Source organism: Schistocerca serialis, chromosome 4 (genome assembly GCF_023864345.2).
Source record: "Schistocerca serialis cubense isolate TAMUIC-IGC-003099 chromosome 4, iqSchSeri2.2, whole genome shotgun sequence".
NCBI lineage: Eukaryota > Metazoa > Arthropoda > Insecta > Orthoptera > Acrididae > Schistocerca > Schistocerca serialis.
This window is the reverse complement of record NC_064641.1, coordinates 752,897,625-752,917,514: the sequence shown is the minus strand read 5'-3', so window position 1 is coordinate 752,917,514 and position 19,890 is coordinate 752,897,625. Positions and strand designations below refer to the sequence as shown.

At 38.5% G+C, this 19,890-nt stretch overlaps 1 protein-coding gene across 1 annotated transcript in view; it reads right to left on the bottom strand.

Moving 5' to 3' along the window:
* LOC126473291 (FAD synthase-like) overlaps positions 1-19,890 on the bottom strand; it is an 87,966-nt gene that overhangs the window by 27,095 nt on the left and 40,981 nt on the right. The window contains exons 3-4 of the mRNA XM_050100250.1: positions 17,741-17,882; positions 11,917-12,038 (exon numbers count right to left, since the gene is read on the bottom strand). Coding sequence (XP_049956207.1) covers positions 11,917-12,038; positions 17,741-17,882 — 264 coding nt within the window. The remainder of the gene's footprint in view (positions 1-11,916; positions 12,039-17,740; positions 17,883-19,890) is intronic.

Below are 19,890 nucleotides of genomic sequence, written 5' to 3'. Positions count from 1 at the left end.
ACTACCACCACCACCACCACCACCACCACCACCACCACCACCACCTACTCCAGTCTGGTTAAAAGCATCACCTACCCCATCAAAGGCAGGGCTACCTATTAAACTAGTCATGTGCCTGTCCCATCTGGATCCTTCCCACTAACACCAGCTTTTCTGTACAGCGCAAGTGGGAACTCTCCCTGCAATGTATTCTATGTTCCCGTAACCCTCCTGACCTCTACCTTTGTTAGTCTTTGTCCTTACGCTCTAGCCCCTTTCCTATTTCCATTCCAGTACTACACAGTCCTCTATTTCACCAACGCACCCAGTCTTTTTACCTCTCCCATTTTCTGCTAACCCTCCCCCCCCTCCGCCCCCCTCTGCCCTTCGTCTACCCTCCTGACTGCACCTAGCTGCCCTAACCTCTCTCCACCTCATCCACATGCTCCCAGAAGCAGCACTTTATCATCCCTCAGCCCTAACCTGCTATCCTTCTCCTCCCCCTCCCTGCCCCAGCCTCTTCCTTATGCCTACCACCCGGTTGCGTCTCCCATCATGTGCAGCTGCTCGCAGTGTGGCCTCAGCAGCCAGAGTTGTGGTCTTGTGTGTGAGAGTTGCGTTTGTGTGAGTGCATGTGTGTGTTCCATCACTGATGAAGGCCTTGTGGCTGAAAGCTCTTTTTCTGACAACCTTGTTGTTGTGCCTATGTGCGACTCAGCATCTCCATTATATGGTGAGTAGCGTCTACCTTTTTCATAATATTGTTACATTCCATCCTGGATTTTCCTTTGTTGAAAAGAAGTTAAAATATATTTATTACACAAAAATATCAGAAATTTCTAAAATAAAATTTAATTAACTTCCTGATTTGTTTAGCTGAAACACTGACTGCAGATTGTACAGATATAATATGTATTTCTGAACCTCGTTTGAACACTGAAATAATAATGGGCAAATATGGATAGGTATAGTTTAGCATGCACTTAGTCTAAGTTAAGAAAGGGGAAAGGAGAATATGCCACCCACGTTTGTAAAGAATAACATTTTTTTAAAAAAATTGACATCCCTTGGTTCTGTAGTGATCAACACTTAGAGGTTTGTGGACACAAGTAGTCATTCGTATTAAGTTAGTAACAATTAAACTCCAGACTTTCAGTTGCTGAAATGCAATAAAAAAGGTGCAAAAAAGGTGTGACACTAGGTAAAAAAGGTGCTTATTACAAATGCGATAATTTATTATGGAATGCATAAACAGGGTGTCTCACAAGGAACAGCCAGTGTTAAGGGATATGACAGGAATGATCATTTAACGCAAAAAAAGGTCTAGTAAACATGGTCTCTAAGATGGATACTTATGGTCTATAAACACTTGTTCATCTTTGATACTGTGAAACATCTCTTCTACTGTGAGCTCTTTGCTTTCTCTACTTTGGGAGGAGGTAGTAAGAATCAAAACAAGAAAAAATTGTCACGTAAAATGGGCTCTAAAATGCATACCTCAACAATACGATAGTTAAAGAAATATACATAGGTGATGGACAACAGACACAACAATCAAAAACTAAATGGAGTGAATTATGCTTCCTATTCTAATAGATTTTGATTTGTGGACTATAATTGTGCTTGGCGAGACAACCTGGAGAAGGTGCATCAGCTGCTGATAAAAAGATTTATATAGCTCGTCAAGGTAAGGTGCTAGCAAAAACTGTACTTTCCATACATCATAAGCAACAAATGTATTCACAAAATTTGACAAATCCAAAAACAAAATGGGAAAAACTTCAAAAATTATACGCCACAAAAGACAGCAAACTTTTCACTGTGCAACCGAGACAGAAATTATATTTGCTAAAAATGAAGGACTGTGAATATATGGGAAGTCATCTAGTACATATAAACTGCATCTAGCTAACACTAGTGATGAAACTGAAAATGCAAGTTTAGCAATGACTATTTTATGTGGACTTCCAGATGAATGGGACACAGAAGTTTCACCTTAGTGCAATTTGCCAGACAATAATTTTAAGTGTGCTACAATTAATACGTGTTTGCTTGCTGAAGATGCCAGACATCATGAATATAATGAAGATAAAAATTCTGCAATGTCCTTGAAAGTTACTACAAGTAATCAAAGGAACCAAAAATTGCCATCTACGGAATAATGTGACAAAGGACAGGAATAAACCAAAAAACACAAAAAGATGCTTTTCAAACAATGGAAAACCCTGGATGGAATGTAACAATATTATAAAAGGAAAGTTGTTACCATATAGTGGAGATGCTGAGTCGCAGATAGGCACAACAAAAAGATTGTCACAAGTGGTTCCAAATAAAAATTATTTTTCAGACAGTGATAAAATTATTTTATAAATAGTCTTCATGGGTGTGCCGTCGGATGACGTTGTGCAAATCCCACAATATTTCCTCAGAGCAACTGTCCGACATCATCAGATGGTTGAACCTCGCTGGTGGCTAGGTACGACTGACAAGATCCGCATGTCGACGCCGCTGTATATAGAGCACGTGCGTGAAGATTGTGCAGGCGTGGGAACCACGCATGCACAAAAATTTGCAGATAGATGGTGCCAGACTCAAACGCCCTATGCCGGGAAATGCAGAGCGGCCGTTCTGCGCGAGCGCTGACGCTGTGTTTACTAACATGCTGCCAAAGTGACGGGTCTATTATCGAAAGCTCTTTGATTTCTAGTCGTGATTTAACAGCAGCCAATGCAGGGTTCCAGGCTGTACTCAATTGAAATCCCGCATCCCTGTTGATAAGGTTATCAGCTGTATGGATATGTATTGCTTCCTTAATGACGCAATTCCTGAAAGAGGGTGCTGGGGATAAAACTTCCATCTTTTCATAAATCATGTGATGTCCTGTGTTCAGACAGTGTTCTGCAATTGCCGACGTTTCCGGTTGGCGTAGGCATGTTATGACACTGATGTTCATCGCAACGTTCTTGTACTGTGCGACATGTCTGACCTATATATGCCGCCCCACACTGATAAGGAATCTTGTACACACCACGTTTCCTCAGACCGAGATCATCCTTAACCGAACCTAACAGGTTGGTTGGAAAACACACTTGATGCCATATCTTTCTAGGACTCTTCCGAATCTTGACGACATGGCACCAAAGTACGGCAAGAAGGCCACGGTGGTGGGTGTCTTCGTATCTTCATTCTACTCCATAGATTGAACTTGCTTGGGCCTGAATGCATTACGTATCTGTCTCTCAGAATAACCATTTTGACAGAAGACTGTCTTCAAATGTTGCATCTCACTCAGCAGGCTTTCAAAGTCAGATACCACACGCGCTCTATGCACTAGCGTACGTAATGCACTACTGCATTGTGCTGGATAATGGCAGCTTGTGGCCTGAAAAAATAGATCTGTATGCGTTGGCTTGCGGTATACGCTGTGTCCCAAGGTTCCATCTGCTTTCCTCCGTAACAAAACATCAAGAAAAGGAAAGGTTGAACCTCGCTGGTGACTAGGTACGACTGACAAGATCCGCATGTCAATGCCACCTGACGATGTCGGACAGTACCTCCAAGGAAATATTGTGGGATTTGCACAATGTCATCCGTGGTGATCCCTTGATGCCTCAGAACATGTCCTACCAACCGACACCTTCTTCTAGTCAAGTTGTGCCACAAACTCCTCTTCTCCCCAATCCTATTCAACACCTCCTCATTAGTTATGTGATCTACCCACCTAATCTTCAGCATTCTTCTGTAGCACCACATTTCGAAAGCTTCTATTCTCTTCTTGTCCAAACTATTTATCGTCCATGTTTCACTTCCATACATGGCTACACTCCATACAAATACTTTCAGAAACAACTTCCTGACACTTAAATCAATACTCGATGTTAACAAATTTCTCTTCTTCAGAAACGCTTTCCTTGCCATTGCCAGTCTACATTTTATATCCTCTCTACTTCGACCATCATCAGTTATTTTGCTCCCCAAATAGCAAAACTCCTTTACTACTTTAAGTGTCTCATTTCCTAATCTAATTCCCTCAGCATTACCCAACTTAATTCAACTACATTCCATTATCCTTGTTTTGCTTTTGTTGATGTTCAACTTATATCCTCCTTTCAAGACACTGTCCATTCCATTCAAATGCTCTTCCAAGTCCTTTGCTGTCTCTTACAGAATTACAATGTCATCGGCGAACCTCAAAGTTTTTATTTCTTCTCCATGGATTTTAATACCTACTCCGAACTTTTCTTTTGTTTCCTTTACTGCTTACTCAATATACAGATTGAATAGCATCGAGGAGAGACTGCAACCCTCTCTCACTCCCTTCCCGACCACTGCTTCCCTTTCATGCCCCTCGACTCTTATAACTACCATCTGCTTTCTGTACAAATTGTAAATAGCCTATCGCTCCCTATATTTTACCCCTGCCGCCTTCAGAATTTGAAAGAGAGTAATCCAGTCAACATTGTCCAAAAGCTTTCTCTAAGTCTACAAATGCTAGAAATGTAGGTTTGCCTTTCCTTAATCTTTCTTCTAAGATAAGTTGTAGGGTCAGTATTGCCTCATGTGTTCCAACATTTCTATGGAATCCAAACTGATCTTCCCCGAGGTCGGCTTCTACCAGTTTTTCCATTCGTCTGTAAGGAATTCGCATTAGTATTTTGCAGCCATGACTTATTAAACTGATAGTTCGGTAATTTTCACACCTGTCAACACCCGCTTTCTTTGGGATTGGAATTATTGTATTCTCCTTGAAGTCTGAGGGAATTTCTCCTGTCTCGTACATCTTGCTCACCAAATGGTAGAGTTTTGTCAGGACTGGCTCTCTCAAGGCTGTCAGTAGTTCTAATGGAATGTTGTCTACTCCTGGGGCCTTGTTTCGACTTAGGTCTTTCAGTGCTCTGTCAAACTCTTCACGCAGTATCATATCTCCCATTTCATCTTCATCTACATCCTCTTCCATTTTCATAATATTGTCCTCAAGAACATCGCACCTGTATAGACCCTCTATATACTCCTTCCACCTTTCTGCTTTCCCTTCTTTGTTTAGAACTGGGTTTCCATCTGAGCTTGTGATATTCATACAAGTGGTTCTCTTTTCTCCAAAGGTCTCTTTAATTTTCCTGTAGTGAGATACGCCTCTACATCCTTACATTTGTTCTCTAGCCATCCCTGCTTAGCCATTTTGCACTTCCTGTCGATCGCATTTTTGAGACATTTGTATTCCTTCTTGCCTGCTTCATTTACTGCATTTTTATATTTTCTCCTTTAATCAATTAAATTCAATATTTCTTCTGTTACCCAAGGATTTCTACTAGCCCTCGTCTTTTTACCTACTTGATCGTCTGCTGCATTCACTACTTCATCCCTCAAAGCTACCCATTCTTCTTCTACTGTATTTCTTTCCCCCATTCCTGTCAATTGTTCCCTTACGCTCTCCCTGAAACTCTGTACAACCTCTGGTTCTTTCAGTTTATCCAGTTCCCACCTCCTTAAAATCCCACCTTTTTGCAGTTTCTTCAGTTTTAATCTACACTTCATAACCAATAGATTGTGGAAATGTCTTACAATTTAAAATCTGGTTCCTAAATCTCTGTCTTACTATTATATAATTTATCTGAAACCTTCTAGTATCTCCAGGGTTCTACCACGTATACAACCTTCTTTCATGATTCTTGAACAAAGTGTTAGCATGAAAGTCAAATACATCATTAACTGATGAAAAGCAAAGTTTGTATGTCTGTTTATTTCAAAGTAGACAGTCTAAAAAATCCTGTACCTAGCATTATTCGACGGAGAAGAAGCCAAGAAGGTTTCCAGCATCCGGCTACACAGTAAAGAAGAGTTGCTGCAAATTCCAAGTAAGTCACCTCTTAAAGAAGTTTCTTTGCACTGTCACAAGATGAAAATTTTGTTCTTTCTGCAGATGACACAAATGTAGAAATAAAAATAGTACCAGCTCTTGGGCTAACAACCATTTATATACTTATTGGAAGAACAAGCAAACTGTAGCTACCTTACAGTACGAGACCAAAATTTACATATTACGTGCTTCCCCCAGCCCAGGTGAATCATGCAAATCAGTTGGTTCTTTTGCATTAGGTGTGATCCAGGGTGAACTTTAGGCTGCTTATAAAAGCATCACTTGTTCATGGGTGGTTCTTCAAGAAAGCCTGAAAAACCATGCTTTTTGAGTATAAAAAGTACCAGTTGGGGGGTGGCCACTTCTATAATTTCTGTTCAAGACAGATTGTCAAAATTTTTAATGTATGCTCTTAAAATGATATTCTTGGGGTAATTTAAAACTATTTTTGATATAATTATCCATTACTGAGATGCAGAGGTTCAAAGTTATCGTAATTATGCACGTAAAAGATGCACATAATATCCCATCTGTGATGTAAATGTGCTTTTAACAAACACGATGACCATATGGCAAGCGTTATCTCACGGGTTGTGAGGCCACCAAACTATGTTTTTAGTCAGCATTTCTTCAGCATTAAAACTTAATGACATGCTGTCTCTATATACTGGGCATTTCATGCCTATACAAATATGCGCAAAGTGGAATTGTAGTGACAAAAATGGGTTAAAGAGCATCTTAACATACCTGAAAAGAACTAGGACTCACTGTCAAAAATTATGTAAACCTGGAAAGATTGCAAATTCAGTAAGATACTTTTTCCTCTTTTTAGATACAAATCACGATCCACACATTTTGGATGAGTTGCAATCGGTGAGCAAAGGATCCAGAAAAAATGTAAAGTAAACAATTTTGAGTTAACCTTATATTATGCAAACTTGTTTGTTGTTTGTATGTGTCAAAGGATATAAATGTGTGGAAGCATGTAAATAAACTGTCAAAGCTTTATCCTAATCTATAGGATTCACTTTCTATAAGCAACACACCCTGTCATAGCAGGGAAAAGAAAGGATACAGCAGAAAAATGCTCCAGTTGGAGCACAAAAAAGGTGGGTATGTTACTATTTAAAACATTATGACAGAAAAGTGGGAAAGCAGCTGCCTCACTCTTCATTCTACTTTCTTCACCAAAAATTTTGGTACGCAAACACATTCATACTTTTATGTGCTGAAAGAGAGTAGCAGGGAGACGCCGATGGTGGAAGACTGGGGAGATGGAAGCAGTGGGAGAGAAAGAGAGGGGAGACAATGCCAGGGGGAGAGAAAGAGAGGGAAAACAGTGATGGTGGAAGAGCAAAAGTGACAGTGAAAGAGAGAGATGAATGAAGACAATAATAGTGAAAGAGGGAGAAGATACTGATGGGCACTAAGAGACAGTGGCACTAAAAGAGAAAAAGAGATGGAGAGAGGCAGAAATAATGGGAGCAAAAGAGAGAAGAGACAATGGAAATGTAAAACACTGATGAACAGAGATAGACAGGCTTGGGAGGTTTGGACCCTCACAGACCAGCAAATTTTACTTTGTATTTTATAGGAAAGGATGCATTTTTGACCAAAATCTTAAACATGTGGATGTAGAGGAAAAAACAAGTTGGACCCACCCCCCTCTCCCTTCCCAAATTTTTGAACTGCCGAGGTATGGTGGAGATAGGGGCAGTGGGAGAGAAAGACAAAAGTAAGACAGAAGACAATGGAAGTGGGATATATGGTAAACCAATGGGAAAAAAGGGAGACCGGGCGAAAGAGACATATACAGACAGTGGCAACAAGAGTGATATGCTGAGTATGAAGACTTAACTATGAAGAGAGACTGGCTTAAAGAATTTAGAATGTTCTGTGTTAAAAGAGTGCAAATATGTTGGCATGCCAAAATTTTTGGTGAAGAAGGTAGAATGAGGATTTAGGTAACTGGCTCCCCTCTTATATGTCAGAGTCTTTGCAAGAGGAACGTATCCACCTTTTTCGTGTTCCAGCAAGAGCATTTTTCCTCTGGTAAGGTATTCTTCTACTAGAGTGCTCCTATACAAAGCATGTGACATATGATAACTGATTAACTAAAGTCACTATCCTAAATTCATGTAACAATAGTTACATGTTTGATATTTCACAAGTTACATTTACATGAGTTAAACCATGCTCATTTACAGTAATATATCAACAAATTAATCAATTTTTGAAAATATAATGTAATTGGATGGATACAAAAATCTACTCACCAAGCCGTGATAGAACAGCACACATCTAAAAGTACTGAAATTTGCAAGCTTTTGTTTCTCGGGCAGTAGGATTGAAGGGGAAAGAAGAGGGATGAAGGAAAATGACTCTGAACTTCACCAGTCCTTCCCATTCACCTCTCTTCCTTCCCCTTCAGTCCTCGTCCCAGTAGGAGCCACCACTGGCTCAGAAAGATTACAAATTTCAATACCTTTATATGTGTGTTCTCCCACTGCGGCTTGGAGAGTAGATTTTTTCATCCACCCAGTTACATTATATTTTGTGACTTTTCTGAATTCTCCCCCATTTCCTAAACCTCACTCGTCCTTTTCACCCCTCTTCCTTCACCTTCAACTCTTCTGCCAGAAGGAGCCACTGGCTCTAAAAGGTTGCAGATTTCAATAGCTTTACAGGTGTGTGCTCACCACTTGGTGACTAGATTTTTTTATCTATCCAATTACATTATATTTTCAAGCTCAACAATAACTCTTTCCCTATTATTCCATATGGTAAGTCACCCCTGAGCCGGACTTCTGTATGCAATTCCGAGCTCTTCCTATTTCCTTAACCTCACCAGTCCTTTTCCTTTACCCTTCTTCTTTCTCCTTCAACCCTTCTGCCAGGAGAAGGAGCCATTGGCTCCAAAATCTTGCACATTTCAAGATCTTTATATGTGTGTTCTAATCCCACTGTTTGGTGAGTAGATATTTTATTTCTCCAATTTACAGTAATGTTTAAAACTACTGTTTTGGATCTAGAAACTGAACAATGTTTAACTTGTGTCTGTTTGAAGGCTCAATAATAATTCAAATAACAAAAGGACATCACAAGAACAGGGTAACAAAGTCGGCAGTACATCCTTAAGCATATAATTTCTAGACCAGTCCGGAAAACTGAAAGAACCATGAGAAGTAAAATAAACATTATATCAAAAGAAGACTTCCATAATACAATTAAAAAACAATATGACTTCATGTGAAGGACATATATTGGAGAAACTATAGTAGTATTCTACTCTTAACTTTTTTTTTATTACAAGACCACTGAAACATTTGAAACATACTGCATATGGCTACTCTGCTGAAATGATTTTGCAGTAATACATGTGGCAAGAATCAATGTCTTACTCACATTAGCAGTGCTGCAAATTTAACAAACAACTAGTAGCAATAAATAACAAGTAATAACAGTCTGAATCAAAATACTTACTTTAACTGTCTATAAAAACTGCTCATGGTCTACTGGTCCAGCCTGAGCTCTTGGGACAGCATCTGCAGGTGGAACCTTAATAAAAGCTGGATGCCGAGTATCATCCCGACTAGCAGATTTTTTTAATTTATCAGGCTCTACTGAAGAGCAAATACTCCTACATTCAAGTGGAGTGCTCACTTTGGGTTTATGCTGCCATTTTATGTCCATTTCCATCATCCGTCTTTCATAAAAATTTTTAGGAGCAATTGAGTTTCGCTTGAGCTTTTTGATATTAACAGAGTTCTGTTCATTTTTGTTTTGAGGCTTCAATTGGAATAAGCGCCTCATATGAATGTAAATTGCACAGCACAGACATGTAAATGCTGGCAGCAGTGACAGGAAGAAATCACGAAGAGGATCTCCAACAGACACATATTTGTCTGCTTGTGGATCCGGAACTGCAAATGGTGGGCCCATATCAACAAAAATCAAGCAAGGAAATACAAGTCCTACCTCCGAATAGGCATGGTAAAAATGTCTACAAAGATCTTCAGGTTCATACCCACACCCAAAAAGATTCACAAACAGTGGAAGAACATGGCTACTGTTATATTCAGAGGCATTTTTAACCATTTCATCTTGTGAATAATTTCTCCATGTGCCAACATGGTAGTCTGAAGTAGTGACTGCATAATTTGCGCTCTTTCTCTCACGTGTCAAATTATTCATAATATCACTTGCACCAGAAAGTGTAAAGTTTCCTGCAGCAGCAGTCATATTGATGAATGTCAAATTCTTCTTGGTACTGGGCATGCTAACATTCCAACGTTCTACAGGAATTCCATTAGAAAGATTTGATGATACTTTTGTAAGGGGTAGCAACGTGTTGTTGAGGTATTCATTTGTCTCATTCTCCCCAGTTTGTGGATGACTTAGAGCGTATTCTACAGTGATCTGAGTACAGTTATAAAATGCAGCCGTACAGCTGGCTCGACAAGATGTCCACTGGCAAAGTGATGAACCGCTTAGGCGACGATACGAATGCAGAATGCAAACTGCTGAATGTGGATGAGCAGACATTGCCAGGAAAGCAGAATCAGTGAAAACTGCAAATGATGTGACTGCAAGGGAGAAAGTCACAATGGCTAGAATAGCACAACAACGTGCTTCACACTCCCGCAGCCAGCCTGGGCAACAGCGGCAGAAGCAGCGGCAGCAACAGTGCAAGAACCCACGAACCATCAGCGACTTTTTCTACTGTAATGCACTTTATGCCGGCTTGCAATTGCCTGCCAATCCTTCTCTCCTTGCGTCATTTGTAGTTGAGTTTTATAACTCAACTTTTAAGTATCATCTGCATACCATGCAAAGATATCTATGCATGAAAAAAGAGCACTACTCTCAAAATATTATTTGTGAAAAGTACTCATGTGATATTTATGCTCTTATCATTAACTTTTATATTTGTGGATATTGTATGAAACAGATGATCAGTTTAGTCCAAAAGTTAAGCACACTGACCTTCTGAAAGGAAAAAAAAAACTCTTTCAATGCACTGAGTTCCTATTTTTTTCTCAATGATGTTTCACTTTCTAGGGCACAAATCTATGGAAACTGTCACAGGTAACAAAATCAGTATGTACTTACAAGAACACAACACAATGCAAACATAACTGCACAATCAAAAGCTACTTCTCTCAGTTAGCATACTCCTACAAGAACATAAAATCTTAAAACACGGAACCAAGACACTTATTCCCGTTGACTGGTCTAAAAAAAGTAAAAGATGACTAATAAAATCTACAAAGAATAACTCAAATATCACTCAATTAGGAAGATAATATTTTTACTGCTGACGGTATCACTGCACTATTCTGGTTTGCTTAAATATAAGTATCACAGCACTTTCTCCTTGTATTAAAGCCAGCTGCAATACACTTCCTAATACTAAAGCTAGATAAAGGTTTGATTCTCTTCAGACAGGTCAGAATGGTAAGTGACATCCAGCTTAAGTGAGGACCTCACAGCAGAGCAAAGTACACTTCTTATGTGGGATCAATAACACTGTTTATTTCATGAAGGGTGCCATGGCAACAGCGTCAGGGGGCTGATTCATATCTGACATGCAAAGTGCAAGGCTGATGAAGAAATCTTATATTCATGTTTCACATACAAGGACCAAGGACACATCAAATGTCACATTACTTATGTCTTGTATTTTTAAAAAGGTCACTGAGTAAAACAAATTCTGTATAAAAGTGGAACATATCCTTCAGTTAATCATGTATCACATACATTGCAGACGTGTGGTTAAGTTGCATCATGCTATCTCCCTTTTTTTCTATCCAGAAAAATAAAGACTCTATCAACAATAACTTCCTTTCTCACCAAGTGACGTACGAGTACATTCATATATTGAACATCATTACAATCATGAAACACTGTGCATACCAAATGTCATAAAGCATATGATAATGTAAAACAGATGGATACGCTTAGCGGAAACAGGCTACATTCATTCTTCTCTCAAGAAAAATGATGGTATATATTTTTGCAGATGGGAAATTAGAACTATATGTTTACCAAACTACACAAGTACAATGCTACAAACTTACCCGACATCATACAGACTGCAGTAAGACACAGACATTTCTTGGAGAAATAGCCAAACATCTTGATAATCCCAGTCCAGCAGAGGAGACACACGCATTACTTGAGGCCAATCATTATCTGTCATCTGTAAAGTACTCTTGTTACACAAAGGCATGATATGTCTTTATTTACAGGTGGGAAGACAAGGAAATAAAGAAGAAAAATAAGATGACATAGATATTAATGAGGGTGATATTCATATAATGGTTTGCACAAAAGGAGTTTTGAATCCCCAGAGTCCTTAAATTATGACTATTGTCTGAAATACTAATTCATTATCAGAATTTGTGCTACATGTTCCTCAGCTTATTAAAAATATGAAATCTTTTATCTATTAAAATATGGAATCAATTTATCTTGTTAGTCGTTTCATTAATCAACAGAAGAAAACTTTCTTATTATAATCAAAGAATTCTATGTATTTTCATATGTGCCTCATGACCTCCACATCTGGTTATTTTCTTCCTTTAGCCAATTAAATGTTCGCACCCACATTGTTCACACACACATTCTTTATTCTGCATCAAAAGATTGGAAATAATGTGCTACTTATCACATGGCAGCCCAGTTATACCAATACAGAGTGATTGGTGGAACTATTACTCATAGCTCCTGAAAGCAAGTTATCCTTCATCCACCAAAAGAAACTAGAGCTAGCAGGATGTTTCACAGCTTAGACAGGCTAGTTACCTAGGATCTCAGGCCAAGGGGGACACAACAGAAAATGATGAGAGAATTCAATGATGACATTGCCACTTCTAAATTCTAACTGTAGGTATGGGTTCACCTATTGTCACTGTACAAGATGTCCCACTTGTAAGGGGCCCAGTGAAAAATTTAATAAAAATCTTAATAAAAGAGGATATGACACTAAATTGGTGCATGACATATCTTTATGGTTGAGAGATGAGAGTACATTGCAAGACATGCCAGAAGTGACTTCACCCACCTGAATATGCAGTTAAACATGTCACTGCATGTTTGCAAATCTTGCTGCTGGAGTATTGGATTTCATGGCAGATGTTCTCATAAAACTCATCAATGTGGTAGCATCTGTGAAATGTGGCAACATGTGTGTTTATGTGTGGGTCTTGTGTTGCAGTGTAAAGTGATTTACTTTTTGTGGTGTTCTGAGTGACTTGCTTCTTCAGGTGGTGTTTGATTCTGACGATGTGTCGAAATTCTGTGGAAGAACATATCTTTCCTGTGAAACAGTACTGGGTAAGTGGTTCCTTTCAAACATGTCAGCAGCTGTTTTTAGAATATCAAAGCTTGATGATGATGCTGGAACCAAAGGGAACCTTGCACAGTGGGGAGCACCGGCAGTTATCAAAAGAAAGAGTGGCTGAGTTGAAGACACAACTTTCGGCATCACTCACAATCTCTCTTCACTGATCATTGCATGAATCTGGACTACCATGTAGCATGTGTCACAGATCTGCTAAGCAAGCAGGCATACAAGTTTACTGTTGTTCATGAACCAATACAGACCAAAACTGATAAATGCCTAACATAGTTCCATTGGTATCAGTGATTTATCACTGAAAGGTGGTACAGTGCACATGGTACAGTGATGAAGTGTGGCTTCACTTGTCAGGATACGTGAACTCACAAAACACATGTTTATGGAGTAGTGGCAACCAGCAAGCAGTCATGGAGGAACCCCTCCATTCAGTAAGTGGGCATGTTCTGTACACTATGACAGTGGCACATTTTTTTTAATTTTTTATTTATTTTTTTATTTTTCCCCCCACTACTGTTGCCAGTGAAGTGCACCAGGTATTGTATTAGGAATTTTTGAACCTGCTGTGTGATGAATAACTGACCCTTGGCTGATACCAGCAAGATGAGATAAGATGTCGTATGTCTAAAGTGTGAATGGTTGTTTGTGTAATCATTTCTCCCTCACAGAGTGATTTCCAAGGAATTATGGCCCTCAAAGTCATCTGACTTGAAACATGCTGTCTTTCTTCTGGCGAGGGGGGGGGGGGGGGGGGGGCGGTGTTCACCTTAAAGGTAACACGTGCAAGAACAAACCACATGCATCGATGAGACACCTGAGAACTTCCGCTGCGAAATCCAGGCAGACACGCCCAGTACTCTGGCAGCAACATTCACAAATATGGAGCACTGTGTTGAATTGTGTATACAGGTGAGGGGAAGTCACTTCCAGAATCTATTATAATGTACCTTCATATCTCGACCATCAAGGTATACCATGTACAAATTTGGTTTCATATGCTCTTTTATTAAGATTCTTATAATACTTTTCCTTGGCCCCCTTGCGAGTGGAAAACCCAATGAATTATACAGGATGTTTAAGTGATGATAATATAAATTTTCAGGGTTGGTGAAGAAGGGCAAATGTATCAATCTGAAATAGGGAGAACATGTCTGCAAATGACTAAGTTATAAGCAGAAATAAGAAAAATTCACTTTTCTTGTTGGTTTGATGACAATGATAAAAATCCAGCTATGTACTCTTTTCAGGGGACTGGTCCATGAATACCCGGGGAAACCTCGAAAAAAATTTCTGTTTTCTAAACAGTGTAACTCAAAGAATAAGATTTGTAAGCCCATATAATGCTTACCATCTTTTAAGACATCTTTTGGGAACATTTTTATGAATGAACCACTTTTTTTAATTGTATTTTTTTGTTGCAAGTGAAATAATCCATGCTAATTATTTATGTACACCATAGGTACACATCACTCAAAATACAAACAAAGTAGAAGGTTTATTTTTTTCCTGTCAGTTCTTTATTCTATTATATTTAAAGCAAACTACTGAAAAGATGGTGCTGTCATAAACTGTGGTAGAAAAAATTTTTAAGTGTGATTATCAAAAATTTTGGATATTAATTCAGAGTTTTTTTTCAATAAAGCATTTTATTTTCAATAAGTCACAAGAGTAGTCTACTTTTTAGTTAAGCATGTTTTAAGACAGTATACAAAATTTCAGATCTCTATGTTTAATAGTTCTTAGCGAAAATGTACCAGAACATGAAATTTTAGCTTTTGGGAAATTCAATTTAAAGTTGAAACTTGCTTTTTCTACTAAACCTGCTTTTTCTGTTAAACTTGCATGGCACTAATGCATCCCACATCGATATTCATCTTGTTTCCTTTGTTGTTCTTCCTCCCTTCTCTTTATAACACTACTACATTTTATTCTTACTTCTTTGGTGGTTTCAGCTTCGAAGAGTCTCCTTTGAGCAATGGCTATTAGAGGTCTATGCATACTTAGTCCACCAGGTGCTCCCATCAGTTCCATAACATTAAGCCTTGACACTGCACCATCATTGAAACATAGAACAACATCTAGCACACCTATTTTCAAACAATGGAAAATCCAAGATGGAATGTAACAATAAACCTATTTTCAAAGTATTTAGTCCTACTAGAACAGTTTTGGTATCCGTTCCCATCTACAATTGTTGAAACTTTCATTTGAATTTTGAGTTCTACCATGTAAACATTTCTCTAATAATCTTGTGTCACTAAGCTCACTTATAACTTCCATTATAGCAAATGGCAAAGAATATTTATGGTTGAGTAACAACCCTCTGGTAGTCACACCATGAATCACTGCCAGGTGGGCAGAGTGAATGACATGGGTTGTGATCTGTGGACGATTTATGAAAGAAGGTAGTCTATAATGCTTTTTTCATTCCCTCAAAGTCATTTTTATTTTGTCTTATGGCTTGACGATAATAATACAATAAGAAACTCATGCGCACAGTCACTTCACTGTAAACAAAATATTCATGCCAAAACAATAGCAAACAATGACTAAACTCTGTATAAACAAAAGATAAGCAACTGTAAAGCTTTCACAGGTTAGCTAACTTAAGAGACTAAAAAGTTGTAAAAATGAAACAAATGAGTGCAAAACTTTATATTCAACAGAGCTGACTGTTTGCCATGGGAATGTTGTGGTGCATGCAGCCACTTTCAAATTCCTCTAATTTTGGTACTTTCTGTGGTCCATTTTCCTGGAAGTAAACTTTTTCTTATTCAGAAAACCACAGAGTATTGTTTAAGGCAAAAATTAAAAAAAATTTTTTTGACAGTTATTCACGTGCAAGTCCCCTTAATAAATTTATTTATCTGAACAACTTGCACAGAGTGCTATATTGACAGGAACTGCTCAAAGTGGCACTTCCCAGCTTCTATGAAAGCATGAAAAAAACACAGTTTTGTCGTAATTTCTAAAAACTCAGATTTGAATGTCACATGCAACATGCGTCTCCTCATCAACAAGATTTTTCATGTGACTCCTGAAGAAATCAAGCATGGACAGAATGTTTTCTTTCCACCCTCTTTCCATGGAACAGCTAACTCAGGTGTTCACAAGCAAGATATGCACAGCAATCCAGATCTCCATCTTTTGGAAACACATCTATCCTTGGACAAAAAGTAGGATAGCTTTCAACAACAATGGAAGAATGTTTCTCAAAAACACAGCATATAGTGGTGAAATTAAGGTAAATCTGCACTGTTGGCTCCTACACAACTAAGCACTTGGTTTCTTCATTCAACGAAAGCGTATATTCAAGAAAGTTAGGATTGGCTATAAAATACTGTAGCAACCATTTCCACAACACAAAGCAAAGTTAGCAGCACTTAAAATTTGCAATTTCTGCAAGTAGTTGGGTATAGCTGCTGTTCTCTCATTATTTTCCATGCAGTACTGTGGATGACACCCATTTCACATATGACTGACTTTTTCCTGTTTAACTGATTGATTCCTGACTGAAGGCTCCTCATCTATGGGAATAAGTACAGCTTTTTCCAAAATTGAGAGTCTGTACAGTTCATTATGGAAGATTAGGGTTTAGTGTCGCACTGATGATGGTGTCAGCAGAGATGGAGGAGACACTCAGTCAAGAGAAGAGTGTAAGGAAAAAGCAGTGTTCTATTTGAAAGGAATCATTCTGGTATTCACTTAACTGATTTAAGGAAGCTATGGAAAATACAAATCTGGCTAGCTGAATGATAATTTCAAACCTCCCTCCCACAGACTGCAAGTCCAATATCTTATCTGCTGTGCCATCTTGTACAATTTTGTAAAAAGTGATCAGGCAAATCAGCATTGTATAATATGCATGGTAAGCTGACTATCAAAATTCAGTGGCATGTAGAAAAAGTTTGAAGACATTTTTCTAAGTTTACCTCTTAATGCATGTTGCAACAATGCAACAAATGCATCCTATGATAACATAACTCACTAAATAAATGTGATTCCTACCCCACTGTATGTGACTACAGTGCCTTAAGCACTACACCACCTCCCTTGGTAGGAGGAGTCAAGTAAGTTAAAACTAAATAACACCCAAATGAGAGTAGCAGCTGATATGAACATCTTTTTTCTCCACAAAAATAACAAAGGCTGGTGCATCTTGATTTGTCAAAACAAATGCGAAAATAGTTTGCTCAATGAGTTGTATGCATATTTGTGAATGAAACTTTTTACTTTTTTAGTGAGTTTTTCCTTTGATAATATTTCTTTTCAAAGTAGCACTTTATCTGTGAACGTGAGGCCCATGAGAAAAAACAATAGCACTATGTAAGAAACCACCTCTGGATTTTCCCCTGCACTTGATGTCAGTGTTTTGCCCAGCTTGGATGTTCTACATGGTTGATATAAGTGTTCTGTTATTCCACAAAAAAAGGTGTCATAGCTGCAATAATATTTTTCTGTTAGGAAAGTACTAAAACCTATGTTTTGTTAGTTAAGTAAACATTTGTGATAAGAAGAAGATAAATTATTAAAGATATAAACACCTGAAACGTATTCAATTTTTCTGAATAAGGATCAGTTCGTCGAGTTCCCATAAGTCCTGCTCTTAAGGCCGGCTTTTCAGCTAATAGTTTTTCCAGTGCAGTTTTGATTGAACCTGGTATAATTTTCAGTTCCAGGTTATATCTGTAATCAATGAGACATTTATAAAAGCACCAATTATCAAGCAAATAGAAGCTGCAAAACTTAAGTAATGTTTGTTGCTATCATCACCCTAAGTTTTTTCCCAAAAATTGTTAGAAATATTAAATTATGCCAACAATACAGAATAATCTATGATATGCATACTAATGACAAATTGTTCACTGACAACTTTCTTATGTGGTTGGGCCTGTTTGCTTGTTTTGGGTCATTTAATAGCCAGTTCATCCTTGTCCAAACCAGAAAATTTGGGTAAAGGAGTTTAATATATAAAAATATTCTACAAGTGTTACAAACTTCACTCTGGGCTAAGGGCATCTGACAGCGCCCACACTCTATGGGGCAGCATTGAAACAGTCTAATCTAAACAGTATGTAGGTAACTGGCACTACTCAGCAGTGCATCACAATACAAAACGATAAAACTACTGCTCACATACATAGTATTAACAACAGGTTACATCTAAAATGCAACAATCTGTCACGAGGCTGATGAGAAATGGGAAACTGGTGTATACTGTAAAAAAACTGGAAAGAAACACATTCTAAGGCCAAGTATGTCAACTACCCTCATTTTCTGTTCATTCTTGTCCTTTAAATGTCTTGGTTTCCATCCCAGTTCTCTACCTTGTGCCCACATCTTTTTCCATGTGCAAGCAGGTTAATGCTTCTCAGTGCCCCTACACATTAATTACTTTTTTCAGAGAATAAAACAGAGTTTAATGTCCTGTAATTTTGCAACAAAGTTTACTCAACTGCTTATCCTTCTAGTGTCCCCTTCCCCTCTCTACCCTCCTGTGTGACACAAGCCAGTACTTTTGTTTGTACATGTTGTAACCTCCTGCTGTCTCTCCATGTCATTTGTCTCCCTCATTCAATCTGTGTATCCAACTGAGATGACTACACACTCCAGTCAAGCTGCTGTTTAGAACATGAATACAGGTGGGCATTCAACCAATTAGTAATGAGCAGGCAGTTTTAAACAATGGATGTGCAAATGTAGTGTTTCAATGCTGTTGCTTCAGAAATCACAGCAGGACAATGTCTCTAAATCAAGTGTTCAATAGATTCTTCAGAATGTTTTGAAGAACAGAGAAGCATGTGCAAATTCATCCCGCATACTTTGATTTAAAAAAAAATTCTTTTCTGGCAAAAACCATCATGCTTGATAACACTTGGTGTTATCAATATGAACCTACCACAACACAGTGCAGAAATTCACATGAAGGGTCAACATTGTGGCAACACAACCAATTTAATGCACAAGCTGATCATCATACCAAAGAAGGGCTTTTCTGACAGTTTCACAAGGCTGTATGACTGTTTGTTTTGTGTGTTGTACTCACATGAGTGTGGAAAGGGACCGAGGGGGAGGGGGGGGGGGGGGTGTTGCAGAACACTTAACACTTGAAACATTAAAGCCACTACCTTAATGTTTCTCTCTGTTTTATCAATTCAGCCTCAAAGCCCTTTGGATTGACAAGACATGTATGTGACACAAAATGGAACACAATTTAATTTTCAATAGTAGTGGGTAGCTGGAGTGCAATTAATTGAAGCATTTGTTGAGTTCAACAATATTCAGTGCGATGACAGAGTGTGTATCTCACGACAAGATGTCATCAGTGAAGAGTAATAGTGAAAAAAACCTAATGACAGTGATTAGGACTGATCAACATTGAACATTATCGTGAGTGAGAAACACAGAGCTATAGGGACAACAGTAATATCAGAAGTTAATTTGAAACTCACACCTTCTGTTTCTGCAATCACTGTTGTACATCAGTTGATCATCTGAAACAACTGCTGGTCACCAAAAAGAAAATGTTAGCACAATAGCAAGTAATGAGACCTACAATCAAACGTAGGTTGCAGTAGTTATTGCGAGGTGAAGAGTGTGTGTGCGTGTGTGTTGGGGTTTATGGGCGCTCAACATCGAGGTCATCAGCGCCCGGAGGTGAAGAGGCTTGCATGGAACGGAGTAGTGTGGAGAG